The following is a 16343-nucleotide window of genomic DNA, read 5'->3' as shown; positions in this document are numbered from 1 at the left end:
TGAGCCACCAGTGGCAGCCCCGGCCTTGCTACCCCTGCTCAGCACCTCCTGCTCCGGCATAGCCATGGCAAGGATGGGCACGAGGGCTGTGACGGGAGGGAGCCGTCCAGTGTGGGCAGGGTGAGCGCTGCAGCACAGCTCCATGGGGAAGGGGCAAGGACACGGAGCTGGAGCTGCAGCCGCCAGGACCAGCGCTTGGCTCCCCACTGGCCAACCCCTGTCCGCTGCACCGGCCAAAGCTGCAGTAGGCACCACCAGAGGGGTGCCCAGCACCCATCAGACCCAAGCAGGCAGGGGCGGGCAGGGTGGTGATGGAGAAGCCAACCGTGGGACTGATGGCGTGGGTGGCTGTGCCATGGGGAGCCATAAACACCCTGCACTGAGCCACAGGAGCACCCGAGCGCATGGTGGGCATGGGGATACCACACAACTCAGCCCCCCAAGAGACCTGCCCTTACCCAGTTAGAGCTGGCACCGGTTCTGGTACAGGGTGATGGTGCTGGAGCCTGCACCATCCCCACTCCAGCCCTGCTGGCACATCCCTGCAGCCGCCCGCTGCCGGTGCCTAAGTGACGTTAATCCGATTGAGGGGTGACAGGCAGCATCAATATCTTGCTCACACTGTCCATAGATCACACCACAATCAGCATCTGTGGCGGCCGGAACCGGGAGCACCGGCAGAGGTGGAAGGGGGTGACATGGGGGGGTGCCAGGCTGGGGACAATGGTGTGGGTCCATGCTGTGACCAGGTTGTCCCTGTGCTCCTGCAAGCAATGGCCTTGAACACTGCCAGGGATGCGGCAGCCACAGCTTCTCTGGGCACCCTGGGCCAGCGCCTCAGCACCCTCACAGGGAAGAGCTTCTGCCTTGTCTCCAACCTGAACTTCCCCATTTAAACCCTTGGATTCAGAGAGGATCCCAGCACCAGGACCCCAGGACATGGCAGAGCCACCTCCAGGGCTGTGGGCCCTTAGTATGCAGCGGGTGCAGCTCAATCGTGCTGTTGCTCCTGCCCATCCCACCCCTGGCACAGCAGGATTATTGTCCATCAGGATTAAGCAGGCTGGGGAGGTGCTGGTGGGGGGACACAGCCCTGCTGAGCTGCTGCCGGCACCCCGGCACGTGCAAGGGCACAGGGAGATGGCGCAGGCAGGGATGGACGGACACCCCAGCATGGGATGGAGCCGTCTCAGGCAGTATCTGCCTGCGCCCATTGCCCCAGGTGTGCAAACCCAGCATGGGGCTGGCAGCTCCTGTGGGGCTGACGGAGGTGACCGGTGGTGCCGCTGCTCCGACCCAGCACTGCAGGACACGGGTGGGACACGACGGTCCTTGCCCGGTGCAGCCGGCACGGCCTGTGCATGCTCCCTCATTGCCAAGGCAGGGCTCGGTGCGTGCTCTGGTTGATGAGCCCGGCTCCCCCACAAAGCCCCCGCCGAGTGCTCTGCTCAGTTATAACCTTGACGACGCGAATCATCAGGCGGCTGCTTGGGGAAGAGGCAGCTCCAGCCCTGGGCACCCGGTGCTGAGCACCGGTGTGGTGGTGCAGAGCCGCCTGGGTGCGGTGGCATCACGCAGGGGTCTCATCCCATCACGCTCCGAGGACCTTCCCCACCCGAGGCAGGTGCTGGGCTCTGTGTTGGGACCCCAGGGTGGCGGGAAGCCCGTGTCTGGTGCCCGGTGTCCGTTGCACCGTGCCCAGTGCCCGGCTCAGCCGGTGCCACGCTCCCCGGGGCTCGGCACACGTGTCCCCTTGTCTTGGCGTGTCCCCTCGGCATGGAGAGCCGCTGGCCCCGTTTCCATGGTGACACGGAGCCATTTCCCATCTCCAGGATGCTCTCGGCGGCTCTCGGTGGGGATGGCAACGACTGCCCTGCACCCATGGGAGACGGGCAGGGACAGGACCCACTGCCCCTTAAAGCCTTCTGGGGGGGTCACCAGGTCCCGTGTCCCACCCTGTGTGTCCTGGGGCTGCCCTTGCGACGGCCGCGGTGCCTGAATCCATCCTCAGAGGGCTGGCCACGGCCATGCCTCCATCTCACCTCCCCAGTCCAACACCTCTTCGTCCCTCTCTCCAGCCCAGGGCTGCCCATCACCGTTCCACATCATTTCTCTGCTCCTGGTGATCAATTTTCCCTTTCCAATTCCTGAGGGTTTAATTCCCACCCACCCAGGGGACATGGACCTGATGGCCAAGGGTGCCCAGGAACCCTCACCTATGGGACCCATGTGCCCACCCCAGTGTCCCGGCTGGCATATGGGCAGCAATGGGGAGCTGGGAAGGGGGGGAAATGGCACTGGGGGGATTGCGAGACAGAAGGGACGGGCTAATGGAGCCTCTTCCTTTAATAGATTCAATTTCTGCCGCGGCTGGCTGCGGGGCGCGGAGCCATCAACTCGATTCAGGGGATGGGGAATCTGATTTGGAGCGGCCGTGCCATCAATTAGCTTTTATTGATGGCATTGCTCATTGGAAGTCGATGGGATTTGAAGCCGGCAGCGGCTCCTGCATACCAAGCATCACCCACTCAAGGACAGGGCCCTGGCACCCACCCTGGGGTCCTCACAGGGACCCCTTGCCCTCCCCTAGGAATGCCTCGGGGGACTGGGGTGGGGAGAAGGGCAGCCCCAGCACCCTTGTGTATGGGTCCTGCAGGGCACAGCCCCCCAGCACCTCTGCAGGGGGGTCCCGCAGGGCCCTATCACCCCAATATTCCTGCACGGGGTTTCCATAGGGCCCCATCACCCCACTATCCCTGCATGGGGGATATATCCCAGCATCCCCACCCAGCGGCCCCTCAGGACATGGTTCCCCCAGCATCCTCCATAGGGGTCCTTTGGGCACTGTCCCCCCAGGCTGGGATCACCCCCAACCGGGGGGGTCCCACAGGGCACAGGCTCCCACAGGACCCCCAGGGCATGGTCCCCGCTGCACCCCCCACGGTGGGGCCAGCCCCACAGCCCCCCATGGGTGCGGGTTTGGGGTGCGGGGGGGGCAGGGCGGGCTGCGCGGCGGGGGAGGAGCGCGGCGCGGTCGATGCTGTTGCTCAGCCTCTTGCCAAGCCGTTCCTCCGGAGAAGCCATAAAACCTGTCTGACGTGCCCGGCCCCACTGCGGCAGCGCCGGCACCGCCTGCCCGCGCGGGGACGGGGCTGCGGGGCCCCACACGGGCCCCCCAAGGAGGGCAGCGCAAGGGGGGCTGCAGCCGTGGGGTGGGGGGACCGGAGCCGGTGCCCCCCCGGTGTCCTCCTGCGTGGGGACGAGCTGCTGCTGCCGCTGCATCCCAGAGCCATGACCCGGGATCGGCTCCTTCCACAGCCTCGGTGCCCCCTCGGTGCTGGGTGAAACCCCAAGTGCAGCCCCCCCAGTAGGGCACGGCCGTGGGCACACGGAGAGATGGACACAGGACAATGGACCCATGGGCAGCATGGGCAGGGTTGAGGGCAGCAACCGAGACCTGGGCACCCCAGCCCAGCACCCCTCGCCCTGGGCTCCAGGTCCCACTGCCTGGGGCTGACTGCAGGCAGCTCGTTTGTAGTTAAAGCCGTCCCTGTGACATGAGCTCACGGCTCAATATCAAATCGCTGCAATTAAACCCCTACACGTTTAAAGCGTGTGGAGAGAGGCTCAGGCATCCCAGAGCGCCCGCTCCAGCATCCCTGAGGGACAGGGGATGTGGGCAGGAGAGGACCAAGGGCTGCACAGCCCGAGGGCGCAGCGATCTTGCAAACACTGTATTGCTCGGCTCAGTCACTACCAGGGGTTAAAACCAAACCGAAGGGGCCGGTGACGGCATGGAAGAAGGCGTCTTCCCAGAAGACAGATCTGTGTGTCCTCGCCGGAGGACAAGGCAGCAGAGGGGCCTCCATCCAGCACCCGGAGGAGCTGCTGCTCTGCTCCAGGGCCTTGGGGGGTCCCCAGCCCCCCTGCGGTGGAGGGTCCATGGGGGAAGAAGGCACAAGATGAGTCGATGGCCGTGGGGCAGAGCAGGCGTCCACCGAGCCGCACAGAGCCCGGCACCGGCGCAGGGGTCCAGCAGGGCCAATGCGCGGCGATGCCAGTGGGAAGCGAGGTCCTGGGGGGGGAAAGAGGCTCTCGTTAGGGGCTGCTGCGGTGCAGCAAGGGAGGGGACAAGCCCCGGAGCAGCCCCTCACCTTCCAGCCCGGAGCTCCTGGCCCCGGCTCGGCTCTGTGGCGATCCGGCGGGTGAGTCGTGGCCTGGGGCTGCCCCACGGGCTTGGGGGGAGAAGGGAGGCGACGGAGGAGGAGTCTGGCAGTGGGCGGTGGGGCAGAGGACCCGCGTCCCTGCCATGGGTCAGATCCAGAGCAGGGCCAGGAGCGGCAGCGCCAGGCACAGGGCGCGGGGCTGCAGCGGGGCTGCGATGCTGCGGCCGGGCTCCGTGTCTGCCGGGGCAGGAGCACAGGTCAAAGTGAACCGGACCCCCAAGGGCCCCCCGCCTGCCGCACACTCACCCTCCGGCCCCCCGCGCCCGCGGGGCTGCGAATTGGGAACCTCTGTCACGGGCTCCGGCGCTGAAACAAACCCCAGTGTTGTCAATGGGGCTCCCCGGGGCCCCCGCACCCCGCAGCGGCCACCAGGGGAGGGGGAGCCCCCCCCAGCCGGACTCACTGGTGCCTCTGCAGCAGACGGAGACGCGCAGCTTCAGGCAGCGCCCGGCGCTCTCGGGGCTGGGCACGGCTGGGCAGAGCGGACGCATCAACGGGTCCCCCCCCGGTGCGGCCCCTCCGGCGGGGACCGGACACCCCCGGCGGCCGGGCCGGCCAGAGCGGGGCTGGGGCTCCCCCTCCCGGCGGACGGCGGGGCCGCCCCCTCTGACACCTGGACCCCGCCTTGGATCCCGAGCACCCCAATCCCTGGGTGCATCCCAACCCCAACTCCGGTTGCATCCGGCGCCCCAGTGCAGCTGGATGCTCCCAAGCTCCTCAATCCCGGTTGATCAGAGCCTTCCCCCTCGCACACCCCGTGTACCCCAAATCCCTGTTGCATCCAGATGCTGGGGTGCAGCCAGACCCTCTGCCCCATCTATGCCCTATAATCCCCCCAACCTCTGCTACATCCAGAGCCCTGGCACAGCCGGACCCTCCTCTGCCCCCCACCCCAGCTGCATCCAGCCCCTCAGAGCACCCCGACCACTCATGTGCCCCAAAGCCTGCCCTGGACTGCAGTGGGGCCCCGACTCACAGATGTAGTAGTAGGTCTCCCCTGGCTGGAACTCGAAGCCAAGCGGGAAGGGGGCGAAGCGTTGGATCTTCTCGGAGAAGCGGATGGGCCCAAAGGGCGCCCGGGGCTTGTTGCACTCCCAGCGCTTGAAGGCGCCGGGGGTCTCGTAGCAGCCACGGTAGCCCTCCTGGTCCACCATGAAGAGCGTGAAGGTCTCTGCCCGCCCGGCAGGCACGGACCCCTCGTAGTGCGGGCAGTAGATGTCCAGGTAGTCATTGATGGCCACCTGGATGCTGTAGTCGTCCCGTAGGAACCTGCCGGGCAGGGTGAGCTGGGGAGTGGGCGCTGGGGGTCCCGCTGTGCCCATGGAGGGACACGGGGCAGAGCGGGCAGCCAGGCTTTTAGCAACTACTGGGCTCTGCACAGCCAGGCATCAGCTTAGGTCAGCCGCAGGAGCTGGATGTGCTCGGCCACGGGGGCACAAAGCCCCTTGCCGCAGGCGCAAGCCTCATTGTGCTGGCACTGATTGATGCTGACACTCCGATGGGGCCGCCTGGTGTGAGGCCTCCTGCCCTGGTGCCCCTGTGTGGGGCTGGCAGGGGTATGGGGGCTCTGCAGGCAGGGAGGGGGCCTGGTGCGGTGCCTGTGCGGGCAACGGCAGTGGCAGCATGAGCTCATGCCTGTGCAAACACTGCTTGCGGCCAGGCCAGGATGGAGCACACACGTCTGCAGGCACACACACACACGTGCACACACACACATATGCACACACACACACACATATGCACACACACACACACATATGCACACACACACACATATGCACGCACACACACACATATGCATGCACACACACATGCACACACACATACACACGTGTGTGCACACGCTTGGTCCGGCTCCAGGACAGGAGCGCTTCTCCCCATGCCCAGCCTTTGCCAAGTGGCCACATCCTGGGTATGCACTGGCCTCGCTGGCAGCACCACGGTGGGGATAGCTGCCAAGCTGGCACCCGGCTGGCAGGGGCACCCCATTGCACCAGGGAAGGGGCTGGGGGGGGGGTTCCAGCCCCCTCTTTTGCCCCGGTGCAGGCCCATGCACCAGACCCAGGCTCAGGGTCCAGTGCATTCATCACTGGGGCACCAGTGCTGCACCGGGGGGTCCGGTCGCCATCACCCCCCGGGGCAGGCACTCTGGGAGGGCAGCGCCGGGCGCAGGCTGCCCGTGACTCAGAGCATCCATCGCCGGGCGACGCGGCCGGGACGGGCCTGGGCAGGGCTGAGGCCCTGGCCCCCGGCAACCCCAGCCCGCGGCACCCATGGGTGGGGGGAACCCGCTCATAGCGCAGCACGAGTGCCCCCAGCCCTGCGAGACCCCCGTGGGGGAGCGCGGCCCCGGCTCCCGAGCTGGGAAATGCCCAAAATGGAGGAGGCAGGAGGAGGGAGGGGGCCAGACCCCGGCCCACCGCGATGGCAGAGCCGGAGGCAGCACCACGGATGGCGGGGGCACAACGACCGCAGCGACACCGGACCTGGGGACCCGCAGCCCTGGCGGAACCTCCCAGGGCGATCCCAGGCCCAGTGCCCCGGCTCGGTGCCACCTGAGGGTGCCCAAAGCTCGGTACCACCGAGGGCAAGGAGCTGCACGGCACCGGCCCTACCGGGGACCCGGCCCCACCGGCTGTGAAACACCAGAGCTCAGCGTCACCGGGGCTCAGTGCCACCAGCAGTGCTCCATCGCTCGGTGCCACCGACCGGGTGGCTCGGTGCTGCTCGGGGCTCAGCACCACCGGCAGCACTCACTGCTCGGTGCCATTGGGGATGGCCGGGGGCTCGACACCCCCGGCGGCACCTACCAGCGCGGTCACTCTCAGGGGTGCCCCGTGGCTCCGTGCCACCGGCGGACACTCACCTGCTCACTGCCACCGGGAGTCGGTGCCCCACCGGGAGGTAACTCACCGGGCCGGTATCACGCAGGGATGCCCGAGGCGGGAGGGGAGAGGGACTCAGCGCTACCGGTCGGTGCTCACCGGCGCCCGCCAGCTCCGCCCCGCTCCCCACTCCCCCGGCGGCGCGGGCGCGGGGCTCGGCGGGGCCCGGGGCGCACAAAGGCGGCGGCGGCGGCGGCGGGGGGGGCGGTACCTGGGGTTGCTGCCGTTCCAATGGACGCTGTGGCGGGGGCTGCGCACCGGCGGCGCCCAGAGCAGCGGCGCCCAGAGCAGGAGCCCGAGCAGCGGCGCGGGGCGCATGGCTCCGCCAGCGGCGGGGGACGGCGGGGCCGGGGCCGGGCGGGGGGCGGAGGAGGCCCGGCACGGCGGAGCTCGTCCCGCCCCGACAACTTCGGGCCAATCCGCGCCGCGCCGCCGCCCGGCAACTTTCGCCGAGCGCCATTAACCCTTGTGGGGGCGGCACCGGGACCCCTGGGCTGACCCGCGCCTCCCGCGTCCATCAGCACCGGGACCCGCAGCCCCGCCCCTCTCCGGCACCGGCATCCCCGTAACCCCCACCCCAACACCGCCCGGTACCGGGACGAGCGCCCCTGAACGCACCGGGACCGGAATCCCCGGTACCCCCATCCCGGGACCGCGAACATGGACCGGACCCGGGGCCTGCCCCGCCCATCACGGGCACCGGCAGCTCCCGCGCACACCGGGCACTGGTACCGGCCCGGGCCCTGGGGTGCGCGGGGTGTGTGTGTGTGTGTGTGCGGGTCTGTGTGTGTGTGCGGGGGGTGTGTGTGTGCGCGGGGTGTGTGTGTGCGCGGGGTGTGTGTGTGTGCGGGGTGTGTGTGTGTGCGGGGGGTGTGTGTGTGTGCGGGGGGTGTGTGTGTGCGGGGTGTGTGAGTGTGCGGGGTGTGGGGGTGTGTGTGTGCGGGGGGTGTGTGTGCGCGGGGTGTGTGTGTGCGCGGGGTGTGTGTGTGTGCGGGGTGTGTGTGTGTGCGGGGGGTGTGTGTGTGTGCGGGGGGTGTGTGTGTGCGGGGTGTGTGAGTGTGCGGGGTGTGGGGGTGTGTGTGTGCGGGGGGTGTGTGTGTGCGCGGGGTGTGTGTGTGTGCGGGGTGTGTGTGTGTGCGGGGGGTGTGTGTGTGCGCGGGGTGTGTGTGTGTGCGGGGTGTGTGTGTGCGCGGGGTGTGTGTGTGTGCGGGGTGTGTGTGTGTGCGGGGTGTGTGTGTGCGCGGGGTGTGTGTGTGTGCGGGGTGTGTGTGTGTGCGGGGTGTGTGTGTGCGCGGGGTGTGTGTGTGTGCGGGGTGTGTGTGTGTGCGGGGTCTGTGTGTGTGTGTTTGGGGGGGGGTGTGTGTGTGTGCGGGTCTGTGTGTGTGTGTTTGGGGGGGGGCCCTGTCCGTGCACACAGGGTCAGCTCTTGCACACGCGTGTAGCGCCTCGTGCACACGTGCGCGCACACGTGACGGGCAGCTCCTTGCACACGCGTGTGCCCGCGTGTGCCGGGGGAGTGGCTCCTGCACGTGCCCGTGCACACGTGGCTCGGGGGGGGGGGGCACTGTAGTGGGGGCGCAAGTTGCCCGCCAGAGGGCGCAGCGCACTGCGGGAGGGGGGGAACTTCCGAGGGGCGCCGCAGGGGCTGCCGGGAGTTGTAGTTCCGCGGCCGGTAGCGGGGATGGAGCCGGTCTCGCTCCCCCCGCCCTCAGCACCTGCCGTGGCTCCGGTGCGGCGGAGGCAGCGCGGAAGCAGCGCGGAGGCAGCGCACGGGAAGCAAACGGCCCCTTTATTGGCGTCCATGGGGCAGGAGCGGGCGGCGAGGCCCCATCCCGCAGCTCACGCATCCTGCTGGCCACCCGCGGGCGGCGGGGGGGCCGGCCTGGGGAGAGACAGGGCGGTAACCGGGGGGACAGGAGCCCCACAGACCTCTCCCAGCCCCGAGAGCCCTCCCCCGACCCACCGCGCGGCAGCCCCACCGTGCATCCCCCTATAGCCCCCCTTAACCTGCACTTTGGCTTCATGGAACACCCAAATCCCCCCAACCTCAGCACCCCATGCTGTCCCCCTGCAGACCCCCCCATGCTCACCTGGAGGGAATCACTGTGACATAGGGGTGACCGGGGAGTGTCTCGCTGTGGGGCAGTGACGGTCCTGGGGGGTCTGAGGGCAGTGGCCGCCGAGGTGGGGGGGGCTTGGCCAGACCTGGGGGCTGCAGGGGAATGAAGGTGTCAAAGCTCCAGCATCGGCCACCCCACCTCGATTGGCTCTCGGGGGGGGGGGGGGGCACAAACCACCTCCCTTGCCCCAGGGGGCGCAGGGGGAGCCTGGACAGGCACACGCTATCCTGCCCCACACGCCGGTGCCACCACCACCGTTACCTGCGTGCCTGGCACCACGGGGTCTGCGGGCAGTGGGCGTGTGGGGGGGGGCGGCCTGTCCGAGGGGGGGGCCTGGGCAGAGAGAGCAGGACAGTGAGTGGGGGACAGCTCAGGGGCGGCAGCCATGGGGGACACCGGGAGCCACACTGGGGCTGGGGGTCCCTGAGAGCTGGTGCGCAGCCACGCATGCAGCAGTGCCCGGGACCCCCCCCCCGGCCCGGGCGTTACCTTGGGCGGAGGGTCCGGCGGGAGAGGCCGGGAGGGCGGATCGGGCCGCGCCGCACCGAGGGCAGCCGGCTGCGGAGAGAGGGAGAGGGCAGGCGCCATGCAGCCCCAGAGCGGGGCAAGCCGTGCAGCATGCGGAGACCCCCCTCCCACCGCCAAGCACAGACCCCCCCGGCCCCGCTCAGCCCCATGCCAGCAGACCCAGGGTGCCCAGTGCTGATCCCGGGCGAGTGCAGCCAGTGCCAAGCATGGCACTGGCATCGGAGCAGCATGGTCCAGCCTGTGCCAGGCTGCTCCTGTCCCGGGGCGCCGCAGGCTCAAACCACGCGGCCCTGGCACAGGGGATGCTTCAGGCTGGTACTCAGGGATGCTCCGGCTGATACCCAGGGATGCCGCCTTGGCAACCACCAGACTGAACCCCGGTACCCACAGCAACCGCAGCCAGTTACCATGGCGACAGCATCACCCTCCCATGTATCCCCCCCATCCCCATCCCTCACCTTGCTGCTGTGCATGACCTGCAGCTCTGTGGCCTGACGCCACTGTGGGGGCCGGGGACGCTCGGGGGGACCCTGGCTGCCCGACCGAGGCTTCGGCTGCGAGATCCTGTAGGGAAGAGGCAGGATCAGGCCCCGCCTGCTTTGGGTGGTTGGGGGGACCCCACATGGCAACCAAGCGACACCGACACCAGCAGAAGCCCAAGAGAAACGAACCCCTCGGCGCCGGAAGATGCGACACCCCACACACCCCAGGGCTGCCCCACACCCCACGGGCACTGCCAGGGGAAGATCTCAGCACCGGAGGCCTTGCGAAGCAGGATGGCTCAGGGACAGCCCCACGCCAGGCTCCGGCAGTGACGTTACCCGCTCCAGCCGTCTGCGGCTTCTGAACCCAGGAATCGGACCCGGGTCTCAGCACTGTGGGGAGAAGATTGGGCGGCTCAGCCCGGGGCCAGGGGGACAGCGGGAGGAAGGAACCGCAGTGACATAGGGCAGGGAGGACCCGCGGTGACACAGGGTGACGAGGCATGAACAGGGTCTGCTACCTGTGCTGGGGGGACGCACATAGGAACATACACACAGAGAGCCCGTCGCCTGCTCGGGGACACACACGCATGCAGACTGCTCACTCAGCCGCCACGGGACACACACGTATGTGCAAAGGCACATGCAACGCGCCCCACTTACCCACCACACACGTGTGCATGCCTGCATGCAGGTAGGCGGCTCCAGCACCTGCCCCAGCACACGCATGCACACACGACGCCCGTGTGCCCCATTACCTGTACTGGCAGGAGGTGCCTTTGCCGAGCTGGCAGAGGTGCTTGTGCAGCCCGGCCCGGCGCGCGCAGCACAGCCCCAGCGCCAGGGCCAGCACCAGCAGCGCGCTCAGCAGCAGCGCCGTGGGCAGCGCGCTCCCCCCTGCGGAGAGCACCACGTCACCCCCGGCTCCGGCACCACAAAGCCCCATTCTGTGCGCAGCAGCGCCCGCCGGCCCCTGCCCTCACCTCGCTCTATGGCCGCGGGGCCGCTGTCCTGGCTGCCCCCGGCACCGGGGCTCTCGCAGGTCGGGGGGGCCCAGCCCCGCTCGCAGTGGCAGTGCCCGAGGTTGTTGCACACCTGAGTGGGGGGCACCGAGGGTCAGCCCCTGCCCCGGCTCCACATCCAGCACCCGCTCTCCGGCCCCACATGCTTACCCCGTGCCCGTGGCACTTGCTCCGGCACTGCTGGTCACCCAGTGCGGACACATCCTGGCACCGGCGCTGGAGGCACATCTGGGGGAACAAGGCATCAGCACCCGCAAGGGCCTTGGTCCCCCTCCCACTGCCTCAGTACTCACCTTGCCAGGGCCGCAGGCGGTGCCGGGCAGCACCATGGCTGCATCACTCACGTCCTCACCCCCGGGCACCAGCATCCCCTGGCAGGACCCTTCTGGTCCGTCCCGGCGGGTGCTGCCGCGCTGGCACTGCAGCATCCCACAGCCAGCATCCCTGTGGAGACAGCGGGTTCACAGGGGCAGGGGAGGGTGGAGAGGGGTTTGGAGCTGGAGGAGCTTTAAGGTCCATGCAGCTCAACCCAGGCTGGGATCCTGTGACAGCAGGGGCGGACAGCACTCACCGCTGGGCACAGGCGATGTAGGAGCCGTTCGGGAGCTGCCCACAGTGCCCGCGCTCATCCCCTCTCATGTTCAGCGAGGCCATGCAGGAGCTGGAGACAGGGCTGGCACCTGCAGCAGGGGGGTCAGAGCACCCCGGCACCGCCACCAGGCCCGTGCCCCCCCCGTCCCGACCGTGCCGTACCCGTCCCCAGCAGCTGCTGGCACTGCCCCTCGTAGGTGGCACAGGCGCCGCCGAAGCAGACCCCGCGTGCCGCGGCGCAGGGCTGCCCGTCCTGCAGGAAGGCGTCGGGTGGGCAGTGCGGTGAGACCCCATCGCAGAACTCGGGCAGGTCGCACTCGCCCAGCGGCTCCCGGCACTGGTGCCCAGCGCGGCGCAGCTGCAGGGGGGGGAACCACTCAGACAAGTGGGGGGACCCCAAGAAACCCACAGCGGGCAGCAGTGCCCGTCCCCACTCACCCGGCAGTCCTGGCAGCAGCCGTCCCCCGTGGCACACTCAGCGCCGGGCATCAGCTGGCACGTGCTGCTGTTGCAGCAGGGATCAGTGCATTCCTGCCGGCACAGGGGCTGCGGTGAGCCGGGGCACAGCCGCAGCCATGGGGGACCCCAGCCTGCCCGGAGCCCCCCCCGTACCACGCTGAGGCCGCAGTCGCAGCCCTCGCCTGGCTCCAGGAAGCGGTTCCCGCAGCGGGGGCTCCCGGCCAGGCGCCGCGGCTCGGGCACGTTGGAGAGGCACCAGCCCCGGCCCCGCCGCAGGCTCTGCTCCAGGTCCTGCCGGCTGCAGTTGCTGAAGCTCAAGCCGGGCGTCAGCCTGCGGAGCCGGAGAGGGGCCGGTGAGGTGGGGAGGGGGCTCGGGCCCGGCCCCCCCCCCAGCCCTGCTGCTGCCCTCACCCCGTGGGCAGGGCCATGATGCAGCCGCGGTCCTGCCGGAGGTCGCTGCAGGTGCAGGAGCGCCCGGCGCCGTCGTGGCGCAGGCCCAGGTTGTGCCCCAGCTGATGGGCAACAGTGGAGGCGACGACGAGGACGCTGACCGAGTGGTCCTGCAGGACAGGGGGGTCAGAGCGGGCTGGTGGCGGGGGGGGGGACAGCAGAGGAGGGGGGCACCGACCATGCTGACGCCTCCAGAGCGCGCCGGGGAGCACATGGAGGCCTGAGCCGACATCCCCACCGAGACATCCTCAAAGCGGGTGCCCCTGTAGAGAGCGTGCAGGGGGTGGGGGTGCTGCTTGCGCACCCCGGCCCCATCCCCATCCCGGCCCCACTCACGTCAGGAGCTGTGCGTTGTCATGGGGCAGCCGCGGCAGCAGCTCCTGGTGCCGCCAGTGCAGGAACCGCTCCAGCGCGGCGCGGGCACTGCTGCCCACCATGAACAAGTCGCCCTCGCTCCAGACCTCCACCGCCAGCAGGGCCACCCGCACCCCCAGTGGCTGGAAGAACTGGGGGGGACACGGAGGGTGTCAGGGACCCCCGGCACCACCGCAGTGAGCGCTGGAAGGTGCACGGTGCTGCAGCAGCCACTCACCGCATCCACCTGGTTGGCGATCTCCAGGGTCCGCGTGCGGACACGCTGCAGGTTGGGGTAATTCTGGAACTGGGGGTGCAGGGAGGGGTGTCAGGGGGGGCCGCTGTGCGAATGGGATTGCCCCACATTGCCCAGCGCTCACCGCAGCGTGATCCACCACCATCACCAGCTCCACGAACCGCTGCTCCTCTGCTGCCCGCTTGCCCTGCGGATGAGCTGGGTTAGGCTGGGGGGCAAGCGGATGCTCTGCAGTGGGGCAGGCCCTGGGGGTGATCTACCCTCTGCGGCCAGGGGGGCTCCGTCGCCTCCTGCCGGGGGGGGTCCAGGGGATCCTGCCCGCAGGCCCGCGGTGCCAGCCGGGGCTCCGGCAGTCGATGCACAAGGTGCAGACCCACGGGGCCGTCGGCCGCCGGCTCCAGGCTGTAGCTCCTGGTGTCTGACAGCCGGAGGTGGCCGCTGGGGAGGGAAGGGGAGAGGAGGCGTCAGCAGCACAGGGGGGAGCCGGGCATGGGGGCACCTGCACTGGGGGCTCACCTGAGTCCAGCGCAAGCACAGAGGCTGGCCCAGGAGCCGGGGATGCCCTGCACCGTCCCCTGGTAGCAGCAGTGCTCCTGCAGCAGAGAGCGGGGCTCAGGAGCCAGCCCCATCGTGGGGGCCCCCCGGGGGCATGGGGACACGGCCGCGGACACGAGGTGCCGGGGCCCTACCTGCTCGCTGGCCTCCTGCGTCACCCGCGTGCCGTTGGGCAGGTAGTAGAGCAGCGCCCCAGTGCCCAGCACCAGCTCCCTGGCACAGACACGCGTCACCCCCGCAGCAGGGCCCCCCCCGCTCACCCCATGGTGAAAGCGGGGACCCTTTGGGGAAGGAATTGTTCCTCTTCTCCCTCTAAACCCCCGGGACCCTCACCCCTCTCCCACCATGCACGGACTCACCAGTTCTGCTCCAGCTCCAGCACCAGCCACGTCCCCTCCAGCTCCAGCAGGACCCGCAGCCGGGCAGGGAACCCCCCCTGTCACAGGCAGCAGTTACAGGAGGACCCGACCCTGCCCCAGGGGGGTCCCACACCCCCATCCCCACCGGGGGCCCCGGCACGTGCCAGAGGGAGCGGGAGGGGATCCCCTGCCTGCCCCGGCCCCCGCCCCGCAGGAAGCGCCCCTCCCTCACGAGCTCATTGTCCCGGGAACGGGGAGGGGTGGATGGAGCCGGGTCCCCCCCCCTCGCACCCCCGCGTTGCTTCCTGCCCGGTGCCGTGCGGCGGAAACGCCAGAGAGACTCCCAATGGCCGCGGGGCGGGACGGGCCCTTCCGCCGGGCATGGGGCGGGTGCCCCGACCCGCACCGGGACAGCACCGGGAGGGGGTTTGCTGGCAGCCCCCACCCCACCGTCACAAGCCCCTGCATGGGGACGCGGGCAGAGGCTCACCCGGGTCACCTCCTCCAGGCTGAGCATCCGGTCACCCTGCAGGACCCCCGGGGTCACGTACCAGGAGCGCCCCGGTTCTGTGTGGTGCTGCCGTGAGCTGTCACCTGCATGAGGCCCAGAGCCTGGTCACGGCTTCACCTCCATCACAGCCTGGACCCCCACTGTCACCTCCATCACAGCCTGGACCCCCACTGTCACCTCCATCACAGCCTGGACCCCCAGTGTCACCTCCATCACAGCCTGGACCCCCACTGTCACCTCCATCACAGCCTGGACCCCCACTGTCACCTCCATCACAGCCTGGACCCCCAGTGTCACCTCCATCACAGCCTGGACCCCACTGTCACCTCCATCACAGCCTGGACCCCCAGTGTCACCTCCATCACAGCCTGGACCCCCTCGGGCACCCGTCTCATCCCAGCTTCCCACAGTCCCCCAGCACACTACAGGTTCCCAGCGCCAGGGCAGGGGCTCGGAGTGGGAGCAGGGACAGGGAATCCCGTGCTCAACCCAGGAGCTCCCGGGGTCCCCCCCGGCCGCACCACCCAGGGCAGCGACTCCAGCAGAGGGGACCCCCGTGGGGGCCGCGGGCCCCCGCCTCGGGACGGGCTTCCCGGGGTCCCTGCCAGGCCTTGCGTCAGCCCCGGGACCGGGGCAGGGCGGCGCGGCCCAGGCTGACTCAGAGCCCCCCCCCCGCAGCCCACCCTCCCTTCCGCCCTCACCCTGCGGGGGCCCGGCGGTGCTGTAGGGGTGGGGGTCCCCCGCAGACCCCTGTCCCCGCGGCCCCGCAGCGCGGGCAGCGCCGCTGCCACGGTGCAGCCGGACCAAAGCGCGGTCCCCGGCCTGGGGTCCGCCCCCCGCGGCTGCTGCCGGTCCCCGAGGATCCCCCCGCGATGCCGCTGAGGAGGCGAGGGTCGGACCCGCACGGGCTGGGGGACCCGGACCAACGGGACCCCCGGCTCCGCTCACCTGCGCCGCTCCCGTTGGCCCCGGTGCTGGAGGCGAGGAGGAGGAGGAGAAGCAGCCACGGCGCCCGTGCCCCCATCGCCCTCCACGCAGCCCGAGCGGGGCCCGGCGGCCCCGGGCCGGCGCCTCCCGAGCTGACCGGCAGCAGCCGCTCCGGCCGCGCATGGCACCGCCGCCACCGGCCGCCGGCACGGCCCGGCACGGCCCGGGGGGAGGAACTTCCTGCGCTGCCCCCGCCCGGCCCCGCCCGCCGCTGCGCCGGAGACACCCCCGGGAGGGAGCCGCGGGGCTCCGAGCGCTGCGGTGGAGGTGGAGCCCCCCCCATCCCGCACCGCCCAGATCCCACCTTCACCCTCATCCCGCGGAGACCCCGCTCCATCACCCCCAGGCCCCGCCTCCCCCAGCCCTTACGTCCCACAGGACCCCTGCATTCAGCACCCCTCACCCAGAAGACCCCCCCACACCTTTTTCACCCTTCCAGCCCCTTTCCTCACTCCCTCCCCTGGAGCCCCCCCACCCACCGATGCACCCCACAGACCCCACTTCGCACCGTGCATGGGGGGTCACTCCACTGCTGCACCCCACGTCCTCCCAGGGGTG

At 69.9% G+C, this 16343-nt stretch overlaps 1 protein-coding gene across 1 annotated transcript; it reads right to left on the bottom strand.

The window, feature by feature from the left end:
• Positions 1 to 4314: 4314 nt before the first annotated feature.
• ADAM15 (ADAM metallopeptidase domain 15) lies at positions 4315 to 15101 on the bottom strand (the record flags this gene model as incomplete). The annotated part of the gene is made up of 28 exons (XM_080634893.1): positions 4315 to 4403; positions 4473 to 4532; positions 4630 to 4698; positions 5203 to 5495; positions 9202 to 9323; positions 9493 to 9564; positions 9721 to 9789; positions 10218 to 10323; positions 10581 to 10634; positions 11000 to 11138; positions 11225 to 11336; positions 11414 to 11491; positions 11557 to 11707; positions 11835 to 11943; positions 12017 to 12212; positions 12293 to 12385; positions 12467 to 12644; positions 12725 to 12873; positions 12942 to 13026; positions 13100 to 13269; positions 13356 to 13424; positions 13498 to 13560; positions 13634 to 13811; positions 13890 to 13966; positions 14063 to 14141; positions 14288 to 14364; positions 14778 to 14813; positions 14916 to 15101. The coding sequence occupies 28 exons, from the start codon at positions 15099 to 15101 to the stop codon at positions 4315 to 4317; spliced, it is 3159 nt and encodes a 1052-aa protein (XP_080491019.1).
• Between the last annotated feature and the right edge of the window lie 1242 nt (positions 15102 to 16343).

Source organism: Psittacula echo (assembly GCF_963264785.1).
Source record: "Psittacula echo genome assembly, chromosome: 26".
Classification (NCBI taxonomy): Eukaryota; Metazoa; Chordata; class Aves; order Psittaciformes; family Psittacidae; genus Psittacula; species Psittacula echo.
The sequence above is the reverse complement of the archived record's forward strand: the minus strand, read 5'-3'. Positions and strand labels throughout refer to the sequence as shown.